Source organism: Simochromis diagramma, unplaced genomic scaffold (assembly GCF_900408965.1).
Source record: "Simochromis diagramma unplaced genomic scaffold, fSimDia1.1 OVJJ01000330.1, whole genome shotgun sequence".
In the NCBI taxonomy this organism is placed as follows: Eukaryota; Metazoa; Chordata; class Actinopteri; order Cichliformes; family Cichlidae; genus Simochromis; species Simochromis diagramma.
This window is the reverse complement of record NW_024386930.1, coordinates 973842-996448: the sequence shown is the minus strand read 5'-3', so window position 1 is coordinate 996448 and position 22607 is coordinate 973842. Positions and strand designations below refer to the sequence as shown.

General features: G+C 39.6%; 1 protein-coding gene across 1 annotated transcript; it reads right to left on the bottom strand.

Moving 5' to 3' along the window:
- Nucleotides 1-230: 230 nt before the first annotated feature.
- Nucleotides 231-22014, bottom strand: sf3b3 (splicing factor 3b, subunit 3). Its single transcript, XM_040037070.1, has 27 exons — nt 21881-22014; nt 21196-21323; nt 20684-20839; nt 20218-20388; nt 19379-19551; nt 19032-19173; nt 18538-18650; nt 18130-18267; nt 17163-17266; nt 16918-17083; nt 16686-16781; nt 16233-16305; nt 15639-15790; nt 14572-14727; nt 13684-13839; nt 12055-12198; nt 11638-11760; nt 11273-11427; nt 10856-11030; nt 10180-10385; nt 9469-9625; nt 7807-7932; nt 4753-4965; nt 4511-4609; nt 1826-1969; nt 1580-1684; nt 231-1465 (listed from the first exon to the last, which is right to left on the bottom strand). Exons 2-27 carry the CDS (start codon nt 21263-21265, stop codon nt 1325-1327), a joined length of 3654 nt encoding a protein of 1217 aa, XP_039893004.1. The 5' UTR covers nt 21266-21323; nt 21881-22014; the 3' UTR covers nt 231-1324.
- Nucleotides 22015-22607: the final 593 nt, after the last annotated feature.

Below are 22607 nucleotides of genomic sequence, written 5' to 3'. Positions count from 1 at the left end.
ATCTTTTCTCCTCACCTTGTTGAGTCTGTACTACACGTTTACAGAAGCCGTCAGCTGATCGGCACATCAAATACAGCTGTGCGTATATGCAGTCATGACTAATCTTAATATCGGGCCTCCAATGTGTTGATGATGACAAAGATTTACAGTCACACATCCTTTATCAAACTGACACTCTCCAAACATACTAAGGTGAAGAGAATAAAATAAAATGATACAGACGCTTGGCATTATAAAGAACAAAAACAACTTTATTTACAAAAACAGACCACTGACCTGTCCCACAATCCCCCTAAATTCAGTGACTACTGTGGATTGCTATGTCTGTGGCTGAGGTTGGGAATTTACTGGACTGACAAGAACAACACCCAGTGCAAACCTTCAGTATTTTTCCACCAACTCCACAGAACGGCGGCACTTGTTGGACTGCAGGCTGCAGCTTACACACTGTTAGGTGTCAGCTTGTGTTAGGCTCCCAGGTGTGAGTAAGCAATGTGCTTTTTAATGAGCCTGGGGGCCAACATGACATCACAAAGACAGGAAGGGTTTGGGGCTAGGAAATTTTATACCATATGGGACAATGGTATGTATGTGTCACAACAAATTATTCCAATTAGCACAAATTAAAATGATATCATTATAAAAAAAAAAAAGTTTCCTGTGGTCAAAGCTGGAGGATACACAAAAATGAAATATTTCAGAGACAGCTTTGTGTACATTAGACATCAACTAGCCTTTCCTACTAGGGGTAATGCAAAAACTCTTTAAATAAAAAAAAATTATTTTCTTCCACGATGACTGACACTTTCTAACTGTGATCTCTTTGTGAACAGAAAAAGCAATGAAGCGTGTGAACTCTCATACAGCTGTGCCAAATTCTGCTCGCACAGATGTAAGTGTGAAAGACACCAAAGCTACTGCTCAATGTTTAGAGAAACAACAGCTTTGTCATGTTTCCATGTAACGTGTCTTTGTGGTGCTGCATGCATGGTTTCTGTAGTTGGAGGTGACAAAAACCTGACAAATTCTTAGTAACTGACCCATGAAAAAGTATGTGTGTCATTCCTGTTCACGCAGCATCTAAATGCTCACACACTTGAAAGCAGGTTATTGCGTCACAGGTGGTCAACGTGAGACACTTACAAGCCGAGTGGCTTCTTGTAGGTTTCCATGTAAGCTGGTGTCTGCTCACAGTAAACCGCATAATACCTCATTCTGAATCACTAAAGATGACTCGCAGCTGGGAAAAGCAACGATCTGTGGGTCCTGAAACGTATGCATTGGTAAAATTCATGTGTGTTGTGCGAAATGTCCGTGTGTGAGATTAGAAAGCGTAGCGAGTGCGAATGTCCTCCAGCTTCTTAGAGACTTCGGGTGGTGTTCTGTCCAACTCCTCTGCCACACTTTTTTGCTTGTGAGGGTCCATGCTGTTAAACTGCTCGCACAGATCTCCATCAATCACATTCTGGAGAAAATTACAGAATTTGTTTTTGTTATCCTCAAATATTTTTTAATAAACAGGTTCCGCAGTTGAAACTATATTATAAAAATAAGACGGATGTGTAAAAACAATCCAAACCTTGACTGGGAAGTAGTAGGATCTAAAGCTGAGATGGTCTCTGCCACAAAGAGGAGGAAACTCTGAGCGCATATGCATCTCTAAGTGCTGGAAGAAGTCATGATCCTGTCAGACGAAATAAAGAAATCGGGGGGGTTAAAAAGAGAAGGAAGAGAAATCGGGAGGCCATTTGAGCAACACGATACTACTTTAGGATCATGCAAAGTGTGCATGTGTGTTCACATAAATGAGATCTTAGTGTTTTACCTCATGTGAAGTGAATGGGACTAGTATGCCGATGCCTCCAGACAGTGTGGTGTAGACCAGGGACTCTGAACCACCGGGAATCAGAGTAGTCTTCTGCAGAGATAACACTGTCTCTCCTACATGGTAGTTCATTATTATCTCAGCCTGGAGAGAGAGAGAGAGAGAGAGAAAAGGGAATGAAAAAATACATAGACATAAGACATACAAAATCTGATCATATGTCAGATCAGATATGTCACCTGAGGCCATTTTATCTCTGAAGATTGGCTGTTCTGACAGCTGCATGTGCACATAAAGCACATTAACTGCCAGTCTGCATTTTTTCAGAGTCAAAATAAGAAACACTTTCATCCTCCACCTGGATGAAATTGGTCCTGATGGTTTAATCTGATAACCGTCCAGAAACCACCAAACCAATGATGATGATAGTAATCAGAAGGTACTGTGAATACCAAGGGAGCATTGTGTAGTAATAAAACCTCAATATTAGGCTAATTAGACCACATCTGGGACTAAGGAGGGACAAGCAGAGTCGAAATGACCTCTGTACTCCACAAATAAATCAGAAAGATGTGCAAAGAAGACAACCGCTTCCCCTTACTTGAACCTGTAACGGTTTATTTCACCTGAAAATGTTTCATACAAAGTGTTTGACCACTGCAGCCCCAGCTGTACACTGGGTTACAAAAATCTACACATGCACAATGGATGTCAGGTCAATTTGACATCAACTTTTTTGTATAGTGATTCACCAGGCACTGGACAGAGCGAGTCATCTATCAAAGGGAAGCTCAATGGATCGATTCCCTGGCTATTGGAGTGCATGTCAAAGTATCCTTAAGCAAAATGTTAGAGTGTGCAACTGATATAAAATCTTAGGTATAGAAAATACTGCTTATATGAATCTGCGTGATTGGGTGAATGAGCCTTGTAAGGAAAAACGCTTTGAGTGCTCAGAGTAGAAAAGCCTCTACTTTGTATGGCATATATCATGTATGGCAGCATTTTGGCCGAGCCACGTGACTTGCCAGCTGGACAGACGCATAGACAGACATCATTTTGCATAAAGACAAGTCAAGACATCCACACCCATGTCTATATATAGATACGGTACATTTCCAAACTCAAATGAATCTATGCGTGCAGCGTGCACAAGCAGAAATAGCACACACTGTGTCACAATGGCAACTGGGACCAGCTCATAATGACTACACTGGAGGGACTTTCCCAGTCTATGTGCTACCTAAACAGTTTCTGACCAGGATTTAAAATGTGGGATGAGTGATCCGGTGTGTTTCTCCTGTGTGTGCGCGGCTTGTGTTGGTTGCATTTGAGAGTAGGTTAAACTTGTGGTTGATGGTGGTGTGTCTGCGGAGGTTGGAGTGGCCAGGGAGGCAGATTAGTACACCGGGCCAGATTTCAGCACTGGATGCATGCGATGTAGCAGAGGTCTGCCTCAGTTATCCCACCTAAAGCCACAGTTTTCTGCTTTGCCTCATAAAAGTGTACACTTGCTACTTGCAGGATAAACATCTTTGTACTTTGCAACCAATGTTAAAATACCACATTTAACATCTACACTAATTTCTAAACATAAATGGTAAGGTAATTTTTTTTTAAATAATTCAACATATTCTCAAAAGATGTAGAATTAGACAGTATCCATTGCATCAATATACTTTGCCGTAATGTAAAGCTCTTAGTATAGTAAGGGTTGTGTTTGCAGCAGCTTTTACAGTTTCTCTTTTTGCAGTTCAGATTTGGTTTAAAAGAGAGCAAAACAGCACAGGCCCAACAATGAAGGAAGTTTCAAAGTATACATTTACTTAATGTTAAAACATACGTTTTACATACACAGCCTTTAACATCTCATCTGAACCAGTCCTATTATTTTAAACATCAGGAAAGTGAAAGTGCTTTGATATTTTCTTCAAAATGCAGAAGCCCCTGCTACATTCTTTTCTACATGACTTACTGTACATTTTATTATTAATATTTTAATAATCTCATCTCAGGTTACCTTATAAAATACTGGCTTATATCCCTTTTTTAAAAAAAATATTGAGATATCATTTGTGGCCTATATTGCTCAGGCACAGAAAATGATGAACGATTGTTTAAATGTTTAAGTAACTCTAAGCTTTTTTTAAAAATTTGAAGCATTAACCCGATGCACAAGCCTGAAGCAGGTCTGAACAGACAATCCATGTTAAATCTAAATTGTTCTTTCACTTTGAGGTCAAGCTGAAGACCTCTGCTCCGGGGCAGCAACAGCTGTCAAGACTCATTTATTTGTTTCTAAAAGACTGCGAGGCACTGGCACAACATCACATTTCTGAACTGCTTACCCTCCATCCCACCTCCAGATTCCTCAAATTTGCTTACCAACCATTGCTCTCCATCCCACGCACAGACTTGAAACCAAGTTTTACAGTCATTGGTCCAAAAGTATGGAATGGTTTACCATTAAGAACTTCCCCATCCCTTGATGTTTACACAAACTCATCGAAGACCCACGTCTTTCCCTTAAACCTCTTTAACCTCACTTTTATTTATTATCTGTTGGCATCCAGAGAGACAATGTCCTTTTAAATTCACTCACTTCTCTTTTTTGAGTCTATGTTTCATCTGCTCAGACACACTGTTTAAGTTCCAGAAACGTGAAAAGGTGAAGCATATGTGTACCTTCTGTGATGCTCCATTGAGGAGACCCCTGTCCCATAGAGCCTTGTTCCCTGTGGGGTCTTCATCCACATCATCACTTGTGTTAGGGGGGAGACGCACCTAAGCAAACCAAGGACAAAACATGGAGACATTACGTCATTGCAGAAAATTTTGTTTAGGGCTGATGGTCTTGATGTTTTCTGGCTTTATTCGACCACAAAAATACAATACACGCCCCCAAACACTTCTCGCCCTTTACTTACAATGCTGATGTTCCCAAACTTGTCAGCAGCAGCCATGGTGTCATAATCGAGCAGACAGGCCGTTGTCACCCAGCGGGGATATGTGTCATCAGCGAAGATGATGAGCTGGTTCTCATTACGTCTGTAACGAACCCAGAACAGACTCTCCTGGACATCAGACACGATGACACGCTGGCCAATGGTGTGGATGCCAGTCACCAGGTTGGGAATGTGCTACAAAGAGTTAGGGAGAGCAGTGAGGTACACTCAGTCAAGTGTTTTAAAAGAAAATAATGCAATCTGGACATGTTCCCCAAGTGGTGTCCTGTGCAGCGCTGTGAAAAATGACTTGCTCACACTCATTAAAACTTCTCACGTTACACACTACAGGATGTAACCATTAAGGGAGGGACTAAATAGACTGGAAACAATTGTTAAAAGTATAATCCAGAGGGGCTATACAATGCACATGTGTTTATGTATGCACTGTACTGTATGGTATTAACTCAACTATCAGCTACATGCATCTTATCTGCAACACAACACTCAGGCAGCAACACTGCTGCACATCAGCTGTTCATTAATTAGATACAACATTGGTCTTTACTGTTTACGCGTTAAAGTAAAGTTGTTCTGTGTGAGACTGTTAAAGCCCCACAAACTTAAGGAGTGCAATGTTTTTCCCCCTTAAACACGTCCAAATCTTACGTTTCAAAACAGACCGCACTATTTTTATATCCTGTTACACAGAGAAGTTTCAATGCAGGCTGTTAATTTCAACCAAAACATTCTGGGAAAAATGTTTATGCAAAAGCGTGATGCATCACATACACTCATGAAAAAATTTGCTCTACAGCACAACAGGTGCTTCAAACCTCTAAAACCTAAACACAAAGTGTCTGCAAACAAAAACTAGACACCCTCACACTCAGTCTTGACCCTGTTTACAACAATTACTTTGCTGCATTGAAAACACCCTTCAGGTGGTTTGTTCTTTATATAAAGGGACCTCTGCTTCTTACAAAACGGTGCAGTTTGCTTTGGTTAATAAAGATAAAGGTGTCGTGCCATTAGGAACTTTGAAAAAGTCCCTGATGGCTAATCTGGAACAAATCGGCCATGCACCATTAGACAAAACCTTTTCTTTTCTTTTCACAGGAAGGAAAACCCAGAGTGCAAACAGAGATAAAGCTATCCACATACAGATGGAACTTTTTTTGAAATTGGTTTCAAAGAGTTGAGATAAAAACTATTTACCAGCCAGTTAAAGTATATTTGAAAGTTTTAATAAATAATCATCTGTACTACAGTGTTGTTTTTAACAAGATTAATTAATAAAGATGCAGGTCTGCAATTGAGATTATTGACTATCATTTAGCAGTGTAACTATTGTAGTACGAATGTCTTGTATTGTGATTCGTTTTTTCTGTATCACTGTACTGAGCACCTGTTGTGCTGGTTACACAGCACATGTTCAAATAGAATATCAATATCTTCTGATGTTTCTTATGCTAGCTAGCTTGCTTTGTGAAAGCTGTAATATTAAACCATGCCAGTCTGGTGAAAGCTATAGTCAGATGTGTCCAGTAAAAAGTGAACTGGATTTTATTTATTTATTTTTCATGATGACACTTTTTGTTTCTTATTCTGAAATTAATAATTTTATGATGTAAGCCTGATTACATCCTGGATCGGGATGCTTCTGCTCATCAACTTATTGATCATGGGTCAGGTCAAAGTTGGCTCCTTTTAGTAAATCTTTAAAAACTAATTCTTCCTCGTCTATATTTTCAGATCATCAACTATATTCATCATCTCTATAAAGAACCTTTGATAGAAAGTGGGATTCGCAGGTGGAAGAGAGAATATTTATATAGGGTGTATAGATGTTTGTGTCCAGACCAAGGTTATTATCGTTAACGAAAACTAACGAAATAACGAAAACTAGAAGTGAAAAAACATTTTCGTTAACGGAAATAAAAATAAAAACAAAAAAAGGAAAACTAACTAAAACTGTAATGAGTGTTCACAAAACTAACTAAAATTAACTGAATTTATAGCAAAAATGTGTTTAGTTTTCATTGATGTGTGCGTGTCCTACAATAGTCAAAGGTGAAAATGAAGTTTAGTTTCCAGATTTTTTTTCTTGCTGTCTCATTATGCCAGCAGGTGGCAAGTACTTTAGTCGAGTCGTCTGTGTCGCTGCTCCGTCCATGCGCAGAATCATGTCAGGAAAAGTTGGGAGAAAGCGCCAGAGTCCAATTTGGGATTACTTTGAATATGACTGTGTTTTGGATAAAGCAAGTGTCTTGTATTGGAAAGAGACAAATTATGAGGGACATTTCTAAAGGGAAGAAAATCCCACAAACCTTAAAGTGCACTTGAAAAGCTCACACAAGAAGGCTAACCTAGCTTACCTTGAGAAGGTAAGGGAGCACACTCAACCCTCATCCCCAGAAACAGACGCTAACCCCAGGCAAGGCAGCATGATGCAACCCGAGACAACAGGACGGGGACATCTACATAACTGTGTGAGTCAATTGCCTTCAAAAAGTTTATCAATTCACTTGAACCAAAATTACGAACACCCGGTGCTGCAAGAATTAATAGTCTCATTGGGGCCAAGATATACATTTTATAGTTGCCTGGTATCAATGGTTGTTCATCTGCCTTTATTTATTTATTTAAAGAACCCATAGGTGGGAATGTGAGTTGTCTGTCTCTGCGTGTTAGCCCTGCGACAGACAGGCGACCTGTCCAGGGTGCAGGGTATGGTAGCTGGAATAGCAACATACCCAAGGATAAGCAGAAGATATGATATGATATGATGAAACTGGGATTTTGTTACACTTAATTATTGCAAACACAACTAAAACTATAACTGAAACTAATCAAAACTAAACTGAAACTAAGGATTTTCAAAAAAATAAAAACTAAACTAAACTAGCAAACAATTGGTAAAAACTTATTAAAACTGATATAAAATTGAAAATCTGAAGTCAAAACTAAATAAAAATAAAAACTAATGAAAATCGCAAAACTATTAAAACCCTGGTCCAGACGTCCTTGTCTTACCTTGTTCTCACACTTGCGTAGCAGCTTCTTTTTCCCCAGGTCGTAGATTCTAAGCAGTTTTCCCACTCCAACTAGGGCTCGTCCCTGGAATGGTGCGATTGCCAAAGGCACGTCCTCTACTGGGGTCTAGAAATAAACAAAACAATCTGGGTTCAGATAAAGATTGAAACAGATGCAGAGCTTTTTAAAGAAGACAAAAGAAAGTCTCACTAAACACAGTTTTAGTCATCATAAGAGATTGTAAAACAGCTACTGTGAATTCTGCCTGTGGTTTTAGATTTACTACAGATCCCAGCTGTTTATTTTTAACATGTTCATTTTTTAACGATTTGCTTAGAAAAGCACTTCTGAACAACCGCATAAACAAACTCTTTACCTGTTGAAACATTAAGAAAGTATTTTGGTAAATTATATTTCTCAAATAAGATTACACCAGTCATGAGTCAAACATCGTCAATACTTTCCCTGTCTAAGATATGCCCTAATTACAACTAAAACGCAACTTGAGAATCCAAATTTCCCCTCTGGAGAGTGACTAAGAGTGTGTTGTGAGGTCAGACATCCTGGACAGGAAAAACCTTTCAACCCGGCGCTCTGCTTTCTCCGTGGCCTTCAGCGGGCTCGTCACAGTTTGATGGATATTTCTAGTTTATTGCCCTGTTAGAACATACACCCAACGACACAGCCATCTCAGAAAAGTGCGTCTGCCTACATCCAAGATGCTGTCATGACTTTGCACTCAGAAATGTGTCATCTTATTGTGCATACTCTGATATCTCTGGTTATATAACAAACAGGGAAAAAAGTGAGTTGTGACCTGATAGAATCATCTAAAATATCAGATCTGGTTAAGTGGTCGGGGAATTCCTGATACCACTGCGAAACACAACACTCATGAGTCATTTCCCCTGTTAATCCACATCAGGTAACAAACGTATGTGGGCTGATTCACCCTGATCGTCTCCACCCTGGTGGGGTTTCTTGGGGAATTGCCCAGCGAGTCTGTGACAACAGGGACAGCAACAGCTGTGTTTCATCCCATCATCAAAATTTTGTATCAGTCTGTCTTGCTTCATGCATTCTGAATAGACTTTCCTCGAGTCCAGTCCTCATCTTAACATCTGTCTCAAATCATGGCCTGCACACAGTCCCTGGGTAAGCGCAAAGGTGATAAAAGCCAACATCTCCCAAAGAAACCGTATATACATCTGTAAGTCGCCTGTCACACTAACTATTTTCTTCAAACTCCCTTGGGCTGTGAATTATTTTTATTTACTCAGCCTTTCATGGTAGAGCTGCACTTGCTACAAGACCTACAAGGTCTGAACGTCCTCTCCAGCTGACTTGCTCTGAGTACTGTTACAGCAGAGTGACGGCGGAAATCTTTTAAAACTTGCACACGTGCAGCTGCACCAGAAGGCCAAAAAAACAAAGCACAGCACCTAAGCATTAAATTGTTGCAGAGCCTACAGAATGAAATGTTGATTTGCTTTATGAATCAAACTAAAGCCAAATATGACACAGACAAGCACTTTTATGCTGTTTACATCAGTATTCCCCAGTATAAACAGCAAAAGATGAGAGTGAATCAGCTTCAGCCTAATAAATATTCAAGGAGAAACAAGCTTAATAAAATTAACCCCTAATGTCACTGAAACCCACCTTGTGCACAAACTCCAGCTTCTCCCCTCCACTGACGAGTCGATATGTGTAGATGAAGCCGCCACCCACTGACCTTGGGTTGAGAATCATGTCTCTGGCAACACCGACCAGGACGTACCAATCGTCACCCGTGTTGGTGAATCGACAAGCGGCCACACTGAAAAACACCAAGTACAACATCACACCCACCTATATACTATATTGCTAGTTTAGATTAGTCACGCTAATCATTTAGAAATATATTAACACAAAATATTAGCTATAACCTTCAAAACATGGCCAAAAATACTGTTTTATATCAGAAAGTGATGCTTTTGATGGATCCAGTAGCCTGCCTTCCAAAATCACAAATTTTATTACCTTTAAATGATGCCCATAGTATGGAATTAAATCTTAATAAACATTTTGCTGCATTAAAAAAAATACTGTGCCTGTTTTCAGCATGTGTTGATACAAATCAACACAAAGTGTCGTTTTGAAAAAGGTTAATTTGTCACCAGGTGAAACCGAAGAACCTCTACAATGGCAGCCCAAACTATTTTCACTATGTCAACGGCTGATTAAGAAACAACACTGAGTATTAATGAAGGGCTTGGAATTTGGGAGGCTCACTGTCCATCAAAGAGAAAGGCATAATAAATGAGAAACAGCTCAGGGTCAGACTGTTTAACCTCACTTAAACCCCACCCACCCATCATGAGTACTACTCACCTGAACGCAGCTTCGTTCTGTTCCAGCTGCACTTGATCCAGTGTTGAACCTTGTATGGGATTAACCAGCCGCACTAGTGAGGCCCACTGTCCTGCGCCAGCTTTGGGTGAACCAAAAATGGCTTCTGGAAGATTTTCATTTAGGAATGCAGCAGCCATCTCAGCAGCCAGTTCTCTTTCATCCTCACCTGCAGCTTCTACCATCTCCTACAGTGGCAAAAGAAGGGATGTGATTTTCTGTTTATGACATGTTGGCAACTGTTATTTGAATAAAACCAGCCATATGAAAATGATATTCTAGACTACAAACTGTGATGGGAATGTCTGCCATCACAAAGATTATTAATTCATAATACAATTATCATCAGGGGCAAAATGCCATTAAACTACCAAATTCTACTTCTCATTATTTCTACTGTTGGGTTTATCAGTGAGAAAAACGCAAAAACAGTAAAAGGATGTCAGGAAAAATTCCTAAATATAAAAGTAGGTTTATAATTTAATAAACCTACTTTTTTAGGCTCTAACCTGGAAAAATAACTCACACAGGAACAAATCTCTGTTCTCCCTTGTTCATACCCAACATGCCGACTTCTTGCCCTTAATAAATTTATTACTGAGAGTAACCGCAGACAGATGTTAACACCACTAGTTGGGTCACAACGATATAGTCATACCTCAGCCATCTGTTGCTTTCTCTGAGCTTTGGTGGCCTCGGTGTAGGCGTTGTGGTCAGTTTCAATCAAAATGAGGTTGTTGGTCTCTGGGTGGATTACAAATTTCCTGGGAGTGTACTGAAGCGGGAAGGCCACTTGGTTGAAGACGGCTCCAAGTTTCTCTAAAGCCAAGATTCTACCAGGCAGGTAAACACAGGTGAGCTTTATATAAAAATATATTTTTCGCCCTTCAATAAACTTTTCTTTCTGCCGATTTATAAACACTTTGAACATAAGACATTTAGAGTTATTCAAATTGTGATAATACATAACAGATGCTGGATTTCTTCACTTTGGATTTGGAAAACAGTTAAACTCCATTACACAAACAGTGATGCCTATGTTTTACAAAAAAAAATGCTCTAAGTGCATCCATACCTTAGAGTATTGGTAGAGATGGCCACTATGCCTTCTGGACATTGCTCAGAGGCAAAACCAGAGGCGTACTCCAGAGTCTCATATGAGAGAGGAGTCAGATGGAAACGAGACTGGTAAGAGTAGCTGAGCCAGGAGCGACTGGACATTGCAAGCACCTGTCAGCAAGAGAAAAGACATCAATTAATCAATTAATTTATAATCAGTGATGAAAAAGACAAATTTATTTTTAAATCTTAAGGTTTGATATAAATATTTCTGACTTAATATGATCACAAGCATAAAAACTGACAAAACAAACAATATTTTTGTAAATGCACATATTTGTATTTATGAGCTGATTCTGAGTAAGCGTTCGAGTTACATACAGCTTCCTGTCCTTGCATTCTGACTCTGAACAGTTTAACAGGTCGTGATCCCAGGTAGCGTGTTCTGGTATCTGACAAGTCTCCAGTCACTGGGTCCAAGACAGTCCTCAGAAGCACACCGTTCTGAGAAAGCAAAAACACATTAGCAGAAAACCTCTACATAAGCTGAAATGTATAGCAACATAAACTGACATAACATGACAATTGTGACAATCTTTGCTCTGGACTGTGCTCCCTGACTGCTAATTGATCAAGCATGAAAAACATTATCAGTTTGGATTTTAGGTACAAGATCGATCTGAACTCACGCCTGTACATAATCCCTGTATTACATTTGGTTTTACAGAGTTGTGATTTAAAAGTAAAATGTCTTCAACTTCAACATGAAACCTGAGATATTTAAATGTGAAAGAATACCTGAAGCCCAATATTAAGGTAGAGAAAGCCTATGGTTCCTTTGTCTCCAAGTTCATCCTGTTTCTCCACCCCTCCCATCTCCACGATACACAGACTCTCTGGCTGGGCAGGTAGGGCCTGCATACTCAGTGGCTGCAGGCAGTCCTGAACATGGTAAAGATTCAGGGGGTCAGAAAAATAGCAACATGCAAAGGAATCCGAACATTAAGTTTTTGTGTAACAGCACCATTCAATTGTTTAAACGTGCACGTAAACAAAAAAGATTCTTATCCTGTAATCGTTTTTAAAGTTTTTAAAATTTACACTTCTATTAAAATACCGTAGTTAAGGCAGACGAGATATTTTAATCCAGACCTTTTTTGGGGGAAAAAAAAAACAAACAAAAAAAAAAAAAAAAACACATTACTGAATACCCAAAGCATTATTTTCTGGCTTACACGTTTTAAACAGGGAAGCAGAAATCTCCAGTTAATGTGCAATGAATATTTTAAGGTTACTGGTCATCTTAAGAGGCAGTAAAAGTGGTCAGACAACTTTCATGTTGTACAAAGTTTTCCCTAAGGGAAGGATGTAATTGTTTCCTAAACAAGACAACATTACTTTTTACTGACCTAATAAGAAACTAAGATTAATTTAGCCTTAAAGGGATTTATGCCAATCATTAATCAAGTTCCCACCACAGGAACCTTTCCTGGATAGTAGGGACTTTTGGAGGGACTGTATTTTCACACTGAGCATCACGGTCTAAACTAAGTTCTGTAGAAGTTAATCAGCTAAAACATCTGTTTTTTGGGATTATTTACTTTCAGCAGGTTCTGCAGAAGGCTGCTGAAATTGTTGACATTAAATTAATATTTATCTCAGACGCTCCCGAGCCTTCAGGGAAATCCTATAATTAAAAATCTAGCTGAAGTATATTTCCAGTCATTTTTACATTTATAAGTTTACCAGGAATTCTTAAGTGGTTAACCATGGATTCCTTCAAACTTGGATGCTAAACACAGGCTAAATTCTGTTACTCATTCTGCACAATGGGAAAGACCTGAGAGTACAGTGACAATGTGCAAATTTGGCTGAGCAGCACAGTTTGGTTTATGAATATGAGAAAACGTTTCAACAGTTGAAAATACCCATTACCACTGCAAGGGCAATAAATTAAGAAACTAGAAGCAAAATGACATCCTCATTTTTAGCCTGAAAGGGGATGTGCATGTGTGTGCGCGCGTGTGTGAGTACACACTCTGACTCCACATACTGTGAGGATGACTGGCAAACAAATTTCTGTAGTGCAGCAGATAATGGATGCTAGCTTTCAAAAGTGAACACAAGTGCCAACATTTGCATGTCTGTCCCCCCCAGAGCATGAAAATAGTCTTTGCTGTCAATCAACAATAAACTGAACGGCCAAATGTTACTAGGACCAAAACAAACCTTTATAGGAACAAACATCAAAGATAGGTTTGGCAAAGACATACCCAAAACTAAAGTACCTGACATCTTGTTCGGATACAAGCTGTCATGGGCTCAATCACATGCCAGCAGATAAACCAGCAAAAGCAATTTCCGAGCAACACCTCCAATTCTAAACAAAAAAGGGTCTCATTGATAATCTCTGTGTCAAGCTCATACCGAAGGATCCAGGGAGATGATGCGAACAGTGTTGTCAGCCAGCCCAACAGCCAGGAATCGGGAGCGTTGCTCACCAGGAGGAACGTTGGCCAGGCTCATACAAACCACATCTGCAGACATCTCTTTCCTCTCTGTGTACTCATTCAGCTGGCCAGACTGAAAAAGATCAAAAGTGAAACAAAGAGACCAGCAGGATTAATAAACAGATTTTCCGTCACCTCAGTTCAGTCATCTTCCTCTATTCAATATGGAACTTTTTTTTTTTTTTTGGGGGGGGGGGGGGGGGGGGGGGGGCACTGGGCCTTCACATAGTCTACATAAAGCTCAACGCAGTATTTTTGTGAAAACCTTTTACTACAAAGCATAACTAATACTTGTTAAACACAGCATGAAAGTGGAAACTAGGATTCTGCCAATGGACAATATTCCTGAGGATTGATGGCAGTATTTCTGTCTATTGTATTGATTTTTAATTAGTACGCAGTATAACTGTAACCTTGTCAATGAAACACTTCACCGTGTGTAGGGAAGACAGTGCAGTGCGGAGCAGAAACAGGTGATCTATTTCACACAGTAAAGATAATCGAACTATAGGCCGAAGGAAAAAAACATTTTTAAAAAAAAAGAGGAAATTTTCTCTTATGACCACTATTTACAGCAGCCCAAATCACTCATTGCTCTGAACAAGGAGAAAGCTGTTATAGCCTATGTTGTCTCACTTAAAGCTGGAGGTGATGAAATAGACTCTTCAGTTTTGGATTTCCTCACTCCACCAACAGTTTTATTTTTCGTGCACATGCCACATTGTAAGCATTATGGAGGTTGAACAGAATGTCAGAGGGGCACAAGAGGATGATCAGATAACACAAAAATAATCTACTTCCTTACCGGGTCCATCTCAAAGTAGACCAGCTCCCCACCAGTGAGGGCGATGACTACTTGCCGCTGGTTCACAGCACAGCGGACAATAGTTTTTTTACCAGGAGTTTTCCACTCGTTCACACGCTTGTCTGCTCGGATGTGACGGATACCATCTGGGTAAACCTGTATGGGGGAGGGAGTGAAAGAGCCACAGAGGTAAGATGGAGAGAAAAGACAAAGTACTAGATTGGGTTGATGATGAATAAATGGCCATCTTTGTGTAATTAGATGAATTAATGCATGAACTGTATTAATTATTTGTGCTTAACACACAAAAAGAAACTGATAACATAACCTTTAAAATGTACATCATCTGCTGAACAAAAACTAAAATAAATTTCGAATTTCGAAATGCTTCCTTTGATGCAAAGGAAGGTTTTCGTTTAGTTTTTTAGAAATTATTGAAATTGTGATAAAATGCAATTATCAAAGCTGCTCATGTGCATCTGCATTACTTTGAAATTTCTTTGCAATGTCTAAGGGTGTTTTTACACCTATACTTCGTTTACTCTTTACTCTTACACGTGTAAGCTTTTACCCATGGTCTGGTTTCTCCTCACACAGAGCGAGCCAGAACGTGTCATTACAAACCACTTGAGAACGTTCAGTGAAGTTATTGGCCAGCTCATGTGTTTGGACCAGGAGCAACAAGAATACAAAATACAGGAAGTGCTGTGTTCTGAACTATTTGAGAACATGGATAATTTATATTCATTTCACGGCTGGTTGCAAACCCATACTGACCTTTGCACGTCTACGGTACCCTGCCACATCCCAGAATGCAAAGCATATTTGGCTATGGGAAGCTCAAACTTGTAATGTGCACCTGAGCAGCTCAAAGTTGAATCATATTCACACAATAAACAAACTGCTCTGAAGTTCACTCGGAACTGGGCAGAGAACACCTGTTCTAACATCGCAACAAACGAACCCCACCATGTAAGAAAATAAGCCACAGTTTGACTTAAATGGACTAAATGGCACAGTGGTGAAAATACCCAAAGGTGATGTGCAGATGAGGTACATTTACGCACCTGTACAAGCGCATCTTCACCCAGGAGTGAGCAGGAGAGAGTGGGTGTTGTTCCCAGAAAACCAGAATCTGTCACTTCTTCTACAGTCTCACCGATGGACAGAACCAGAGTGGCATTGACGAAAGAGACAATAATGTAGGCATCGAACTCATCTAAGAACCAGAGTAAACACAGTAATGATCAGAAGAAAAAAAACAAAACAAAATTACTAATGGCATTGAACACACAAGTTTGGTTGCACACTGTTTCAGTAGGTGGTTATATGTTAGTTTACTTTAATAGAGTCAGCAAAGAAATGTTCATCTCCAGCATGTACTGCATGCGTGTACTGCATGCGTGTACTGCATGCATGTACTGCATGCATGTACTGCAGCGCCACACTGCTTCATGTGGCTGTCACATCACAAACATAGGGATGTCTGTCAGGGCAGCTGCTCCAGCTAGTGGTGAGTGGCTCCCTAACATCTTATACTAAACAGCTAACCAGTGATGTACATTAACATAACAGGAATATGTTTCACAGACTTTTCTTACTTTCAGCATGTTTTATAACCTTGATTAGCCACACACATCCTGGAACAAGAATATTCTTACCTTCTACATGTCTGCGTACAGTCCACACAGCATTGGGGTTACCGGGCAGTTCAGACACAGCCATCTCTGAAACCTGACAGAGGCGGAGAGAGGGGAACAGACAGGGTGGGGGAAAGAAAAAGAAAATTGAAAGTTTATCATCATTACAAAGACAAACACAACAAACCATTTTTAAAAGCTCATCTTCACAGTAATGGAAGTAAGACATTAACAGGGTACAGCCAACATTGTGAGCGTAACTCAAAGGCTGGGAAAAACGTGACACCAAGCTAACAGTCGTTCAAAGTGTGATATGAAAAGAAGGCTTTGTGTGTTTGCTGGAATCAGAGATAGTAAAAGACTCTTCAGTATTTGTTCAGAGAAGAGACATGAAAAAACTCATCAATTTCACAGCCAGCAAAGTACATGTGTGGGCTTTCTCTAATTACGTTAGAAAAAAAACAGTGTGTGTACCTCCAGTCCGTGCCGAAGGACCCTTAGAGTGGACCGGGGTCCTCGTCCACATGATACATAAAGCTGAGGTGTGTCCTCATTGGCCAAATCAGCAATCTGGAAGAAAGTAGGAAGAGAGTAGTCAATGAGCCAGAAATGTTCTGGTTTAAGATTTAAGAAAAAAATCTGTCTCACACCGCAACAAGTTCAGGCAATTAGATTAGTCCCCATGTTCATCTGACAGGACGCTCACCTGACAGGACATGATTGGTGACAGGTTCTCCTGTTCATCCACCAGCACAAGATTTTTAAGTGGGCGTGGCTGAAAGAAGAAGGTGTCTCCCTCTTCCAGCGGCATTGCCGATGAGAACTCGGGCTCATCATCATCATCACCCAAGTGGGCAATCTGGTAAAGGTAACTAAGGGAAAGAGAAATAGAGGTTAATCAAAGACTGAGAGATACGAAAAGAAACACTTGAGTTTCTGTTTGCAACCTACTGGTTTCCAAACTCTGAAGACACAAAGAGGAAGCCAGTCTTCAGGACGCACATCGCTGTTGCAACGGGAATTGTGTCAAAGTACTTCAGCCTAATTTCTGTGACCTAAGAGACAAAACAAGCATCGTTTTTTATTACGGGAATATGTATTATAATGAGCATAAATAGAAAACCATCCATCCACTTCCGCTTATCCTTTTCAGGGTCGCGGGGGGCGCTGGAGACTATCCCAGCTGTCATAGGGCGAGAGGCGGGGTACATCCTGGACAGGTCGCCAGTCTGTCGCAGGGCCAACACACAGGGACAAACAACCATTCAACACTCACATTCACTCGCACATTCACACCTAGTGGTAATTTGGATTATCCAAATAACCTATCCCCACAAGCTGCATGTCTTTGGACGGTGGGAGGAATAGAAAACCAATAATGGTAAATGGCCTGTATTTGTATAGCGCTTTACTTAGTCCCTAAGGACCCCAAAGCGCTTTACACGTTCAGTCATCCACCCATTCACACACACATTAACACACATAATGACAAAAGTTCAAGAAATGTTAATGAAGAATTTAAAAGTAATCCCTGCTGAGAACAAGAGTATTTGCGTTTGCTACTTTCTTGCTAAGCTAATGTCAACACGCTACAGATTTCCCTATAAAAGTAAAAGAGTGAGTTTATAAGCATTTGGCTCTTTCTGAAGAAGCTGAGGGAGCTAATCAAATTGAAAGTGAGCTTTTAATAAGATGAGCCATGAAAAAGAAATCGAGTAAAAAGCCTATTTTCAGACATTGGATAAACTGAGCAATTACATAAACTGGGCAGGATAAAATAAATACGACATGTTTATCTAGTGTTTGTTAATCAAGCAACTGTGATTCTAAGAAAGAAAAAAAACAGAAGCTGGAAGTGAACATAATTAGTCCCATTAAATAAATTTGTTAAAAATGTCTAGTTTCCATCCATCCTTACCATTTCTTCATCAGTTTCTAGAGTAACCTTAAAGATGTCTCCCTGCTCAGTCTGGGCCAGAAAAAAGAACATGGACTTGGTCTTGTGGGTAGCTGAGCACACAAATATCATGCCACGCTCTGGGTCATCCAGGTCGTTCTGTGGGGTGGAGCAGAAGAGAATGTGAGGGAGGATAAAAATAGACGTTCATGCAAAGAACAATGTGGGACTTGCAAAACAACCAAAATTCCACATGAACAGAGAAAAAAATGTTTAAAATCTACTTAGTGACTCACAGCTTAAAATCAGGTAAAGTCTCATGATATGTACTGATGTTATGATGCATCAAAACACACTTAAAATCTGCACAGGAAATCCTGTACTATAAATATTTGCTTTTTAATGTGCATTCCTGTAAGAAGGACTCACTCTACGCCGTGGAATGGGACAGCGAATGTCAGGCTGGTCTCCAAAATTCTTGTAGGTGATGTAGTTTTCAGAGCAGATTAAAACCCCACTGGGCCCATCAGAACCACCAGGAACTGGAAGCATTTAGAAGGGTTGTCATTTTTAAAAAACATAATGATGAAGGAGTAAGAATTTCAAAAAAGCACAGTAATCTCTATTTTACAACATAATGCTTTCTTTTAATACGACATCTAACGCTGTGTTATTGCGTTGGTAAACTTTTGTAGAGATCAGAGAGGGTGAATCTTTCTCCAGTGTTTCTCAGAGAAGAGACATGACAAACTCATCACATCTACAACACATTGATGTAACAATTCTTTGTAACCTCGCTGCAATGATTATCTTCTGAAAGCAAATCAATTTGTAAAAATGTTGATATTTCAACTACTCCCTACCTGATGAATAACACTACTGTTGTTTCCTTTAAATATGACCAACACTACTCAAATGCTCACCAGTTATGAGGAAATTTCCATGTTCTTCCAATGCCTCGCTGTACTTGCGGACCACATGGTTCAGGCCGAGATCCAGCTCGTAAAAGGTGAGCGTCTGTTGTGTGTTGGCAGCAGCTTCTCCTGTTGGGTCGTTGTCAGCTTCCTGTAGACATTAAACACACGTGATTATTCTGGTAAACAAACAAAACATGACTGTTTTTTTTTTCAATTAAAGTCATGCTGAGGTCAGAGAAGTTAAATCTTTCTCCAGTGACAGTCAGAGAAGAGACATGAAAACTCATCACACAACAACAGTTCAGTGTATGTGAAATTCAGCAGCCCTGCACGTTTGTGCTTTGTGTCCTTACCTCATAGTCCATCTCTAAGCAGGCAAACATGGGATTTTCAAACCCAACATCGACTCCAACCACATGGTAGACCAGTGTGTTTGCTTTATGGGCTTCCAGTGGAGAGGAGATGGTCAGTCTCGCAGCAGCATCTCTGTTCAGAATATACACCAGCTTCTGTTTCTCTATCGCTCCTAGTCAGATAAATGACAAAACATATTGTGTGCTTCATTTAGCTGGTTTAATACAACTATTTATATGTGTGTATATAAATTTTCTTCAGGATTTAAACAATAGTAACTCAGCACACATTAATTAACATCATAATTGTTCCACAAACACTTCTATCAAGGTAAAATTTTCTGATGTAGAACTACAAAATTTATAGCATTTGATGCTGATTTATTATCTTAAGCACCTGTAAGGCTCCTGGGGTTAGGTCAATTATAGCAATATTTACACCACTGACATTATACTAACACACCAAGGCCCAAATAAAAGAAAAATAATCATCAGTCTATAAACCAAATTATTATCTAAGCTGACAACCTTTGTCTTTGCCAATAAATAAATAAATAAATAAATGAATAAATAAATAACTGTATGGAGCCACAAAACATATTATAAAACCTATCAACTTTGCAGGTTTGTTAAAATGTCATGTTTTGTTGCATTTGTCAGATCATAAAAGTAACTTATCACCAAATGGAACAATTTTGAATTGGGGTGCTCATCTTATGAGAGAAGGAAAATAGCAATATAAAACTAAACAGTGCACAAACATCTGGATTCTGTCTGATATGATGGACTCTACATAATGGTCTAATGCTGATTTCATGCATACTTCATAAAATTCTCACCTATCATTACAGCTCTGCCTTTTGGGTCAACAGCAAGGAACTGTCCAGGAACAATACGGCGGCAGCCGCTCTTCCCAAATGTTTCCTGGTGGATCTTCTCAAACATATTTTTTGATGGATGATACTCCAGGATGACGATACGACCACTGTCACTCCCCACAACAATGTAATCTAAAAATACATAAATATCACTTAGAAACGACACCAGCCTGCCAACATTATATTAATTAAGATACGGTCATGTAATTAAAGCTTAGGTAATGAAAGCCAATGGAGGTCAACTTCCCCTTCTAATTGTAAATGAATAAAAAAAGAATGCACTACGAACAAAACATTAGTGTCAGACAAAAGATTTAATAAAAAACCACTTAAAAGAAAATTATTAATACATACCATTTAATCTGTGCAATCCATGTTTAGAGTTACAAACACATGCATGTGAGTGCATATGATGTCATTTCTGTACCTTTTGTTCCTCCAGTGAGTCTGAAGGCCATCAGGGATCTGATGATGCCAAACACTTCCATTGTGAGAAGAGTGTGCACCTTTCCTGTGTTGGCATCTGGCCGTAATAATTCCAGGATCTTTCCTCTGGAAACAACAATCTCCTGCATCTTGGTTCCTACCAAAACATAATATCAGACATATGATGTGGATAATTTTTATGGTTTTCCCTAAATCCTGCTTTTAAAAAAGCATTTTGTGATATTTCTTTTATGTATTTTTTAACCATGAGAAAACTATGCTTTACATTATCTCCATCAACATAATGAGTGAAACACCATGATAGGATAAACTCTAAGGACTATACAAACACAAGAAAAGATACTTAAATAAAACAATTAATGCTAATTAGTGCTAATTCTCATAGAGATTGCAGTTAAAGGCTTCTTTGACAATAAAGGAGGGGTACCAAGCTTTGATAAATTAACCATGACCTAACCAGACATAAAGCAGTGACATCTGGCGCAAATTCACCTGAGAAGTTTCCATGGATGGCATGGGTGATGCCGGTGGCACGCTGCAGGGTGATGTTGTAGAGAAACATGGCTTCCACTCGAATCTTATTCAGAGGAAGCTGAAAGAGCGCTTAACCCGGCTCAAAACTGTAAACAAAGAAAACCAAAAGTGTATTTACAGTAAGGAATCAAGAAGTTGGAGACCACTGGACAAAGTCACAATAAGCTACGCGGTCGCACTGGTGACAAATGAGGGCTCTTCAAACTGAGGTCAGCTGTAGTGGGACTGTGGAGCAATACATAGCGACTGCACTCATCACAATATTGCTATGAAAAGTTGGTGGAGAGGTGTAGCGTTTGCTGTACACAAATCCTACGGCGCCGCTAACGTTAGCTAAACATTAGCTGTGAGAAAATTAACGTTCACCGGACATTTATTTACTACCTCTGTGCTTGTAAACCGTGCAATAGGGGTCAAGAATTCCTTTAACACGAATTTAAACTACTCAAAACGATCGTTTACATCAATCCAACAGTATGAGAACATGGCCCATTCATACAAAGCGCCACTTCTGCTTAACGTCCCCCCCCCCCCCCCCTTTTTTTTTTTTTTGCTATATTACTTTACCTAGTGCAAACTTCACACACATAAAACATCTGTTTAATTGCGGAAGAGATGCAGTTCTGCAAGATATAATATTTACCGGTGTGTTTCGTAAGATGACTCTGATTTCAGATGGATAAAGTTTCATTTACGAAAACTATTTCCTTGAAACCCTGAGAAGCCGACGCTGAACCGCCGTTGGTGGGTCCTTTGCCAGCCAAACACGCCGTCGCAAGAGCTGGCCTACACAGTGCCTGACGGAAATGAGAGACTGTAGTACTGCATTGTGCACAGCAGATGACGACAAAGACCTCAAGATTAACGGAATTATCGCGATTGGGCGCCATAAGAAAAATAATATCTGTAAAATAGTTTCCCACTGCATTTATTGCCCCTGTCTTCTGCACGCTTTATCATGATAGCACTCTACACTCTACTACACTATTTAGTCCAAAACCATAAATAACCCGTATGATTGTTGCACACTAGAAAAGAAAGGCAAAATGTAGAAAATAAACAATTATGTTTGTGTCCTTGATATTAAGTTACATTTAACTTAATTAAGGAGCCGTTAAGAAAAAATTAGCAGGATTTTTAAAATGGGGTGGCCCATGGGAGGGACGTGAGAGAAATGCAGGGAGGTCCAGTAGTACCAAGGTAGGCAGAGATGATGGGAAATCAGAAAATAAAAGCAAACAAAGCTAAAGCAGTTTGTTAGGTTAGTTATATAATGATCATTGATATTCACAGACGTACCTTCATAAAAACGCATTAGGAGATGTCACAAATCGTCCTAACACACTGTGTGCTCTCTGTCACTTTAACAC

Bases quoted from the DNA above. Each gene is read 5' to 3' on its own strand.
- sf3b3 (XM_040037070.1), bottom strand. From the start codon at position 21,265: ATGTTTCTCTACAACATCACCCTGCAGCGTGCCACCGGCATCACCCAT. The intron at 20,389-20,683 runs GTACAGAAATGA...ATGTATTTTTAG, and splicing joins ACTCACTGGAGGAACAAAAG to ATTACATTGTTGTGGGGAGT. The intron at 1,466-1,579 runs GTTTGGATTGTT...AATTTTCTCCAG, and splicing joins CCTACTACTTCCCAGTCAAG to AATGTGATTGATGGAGATCT.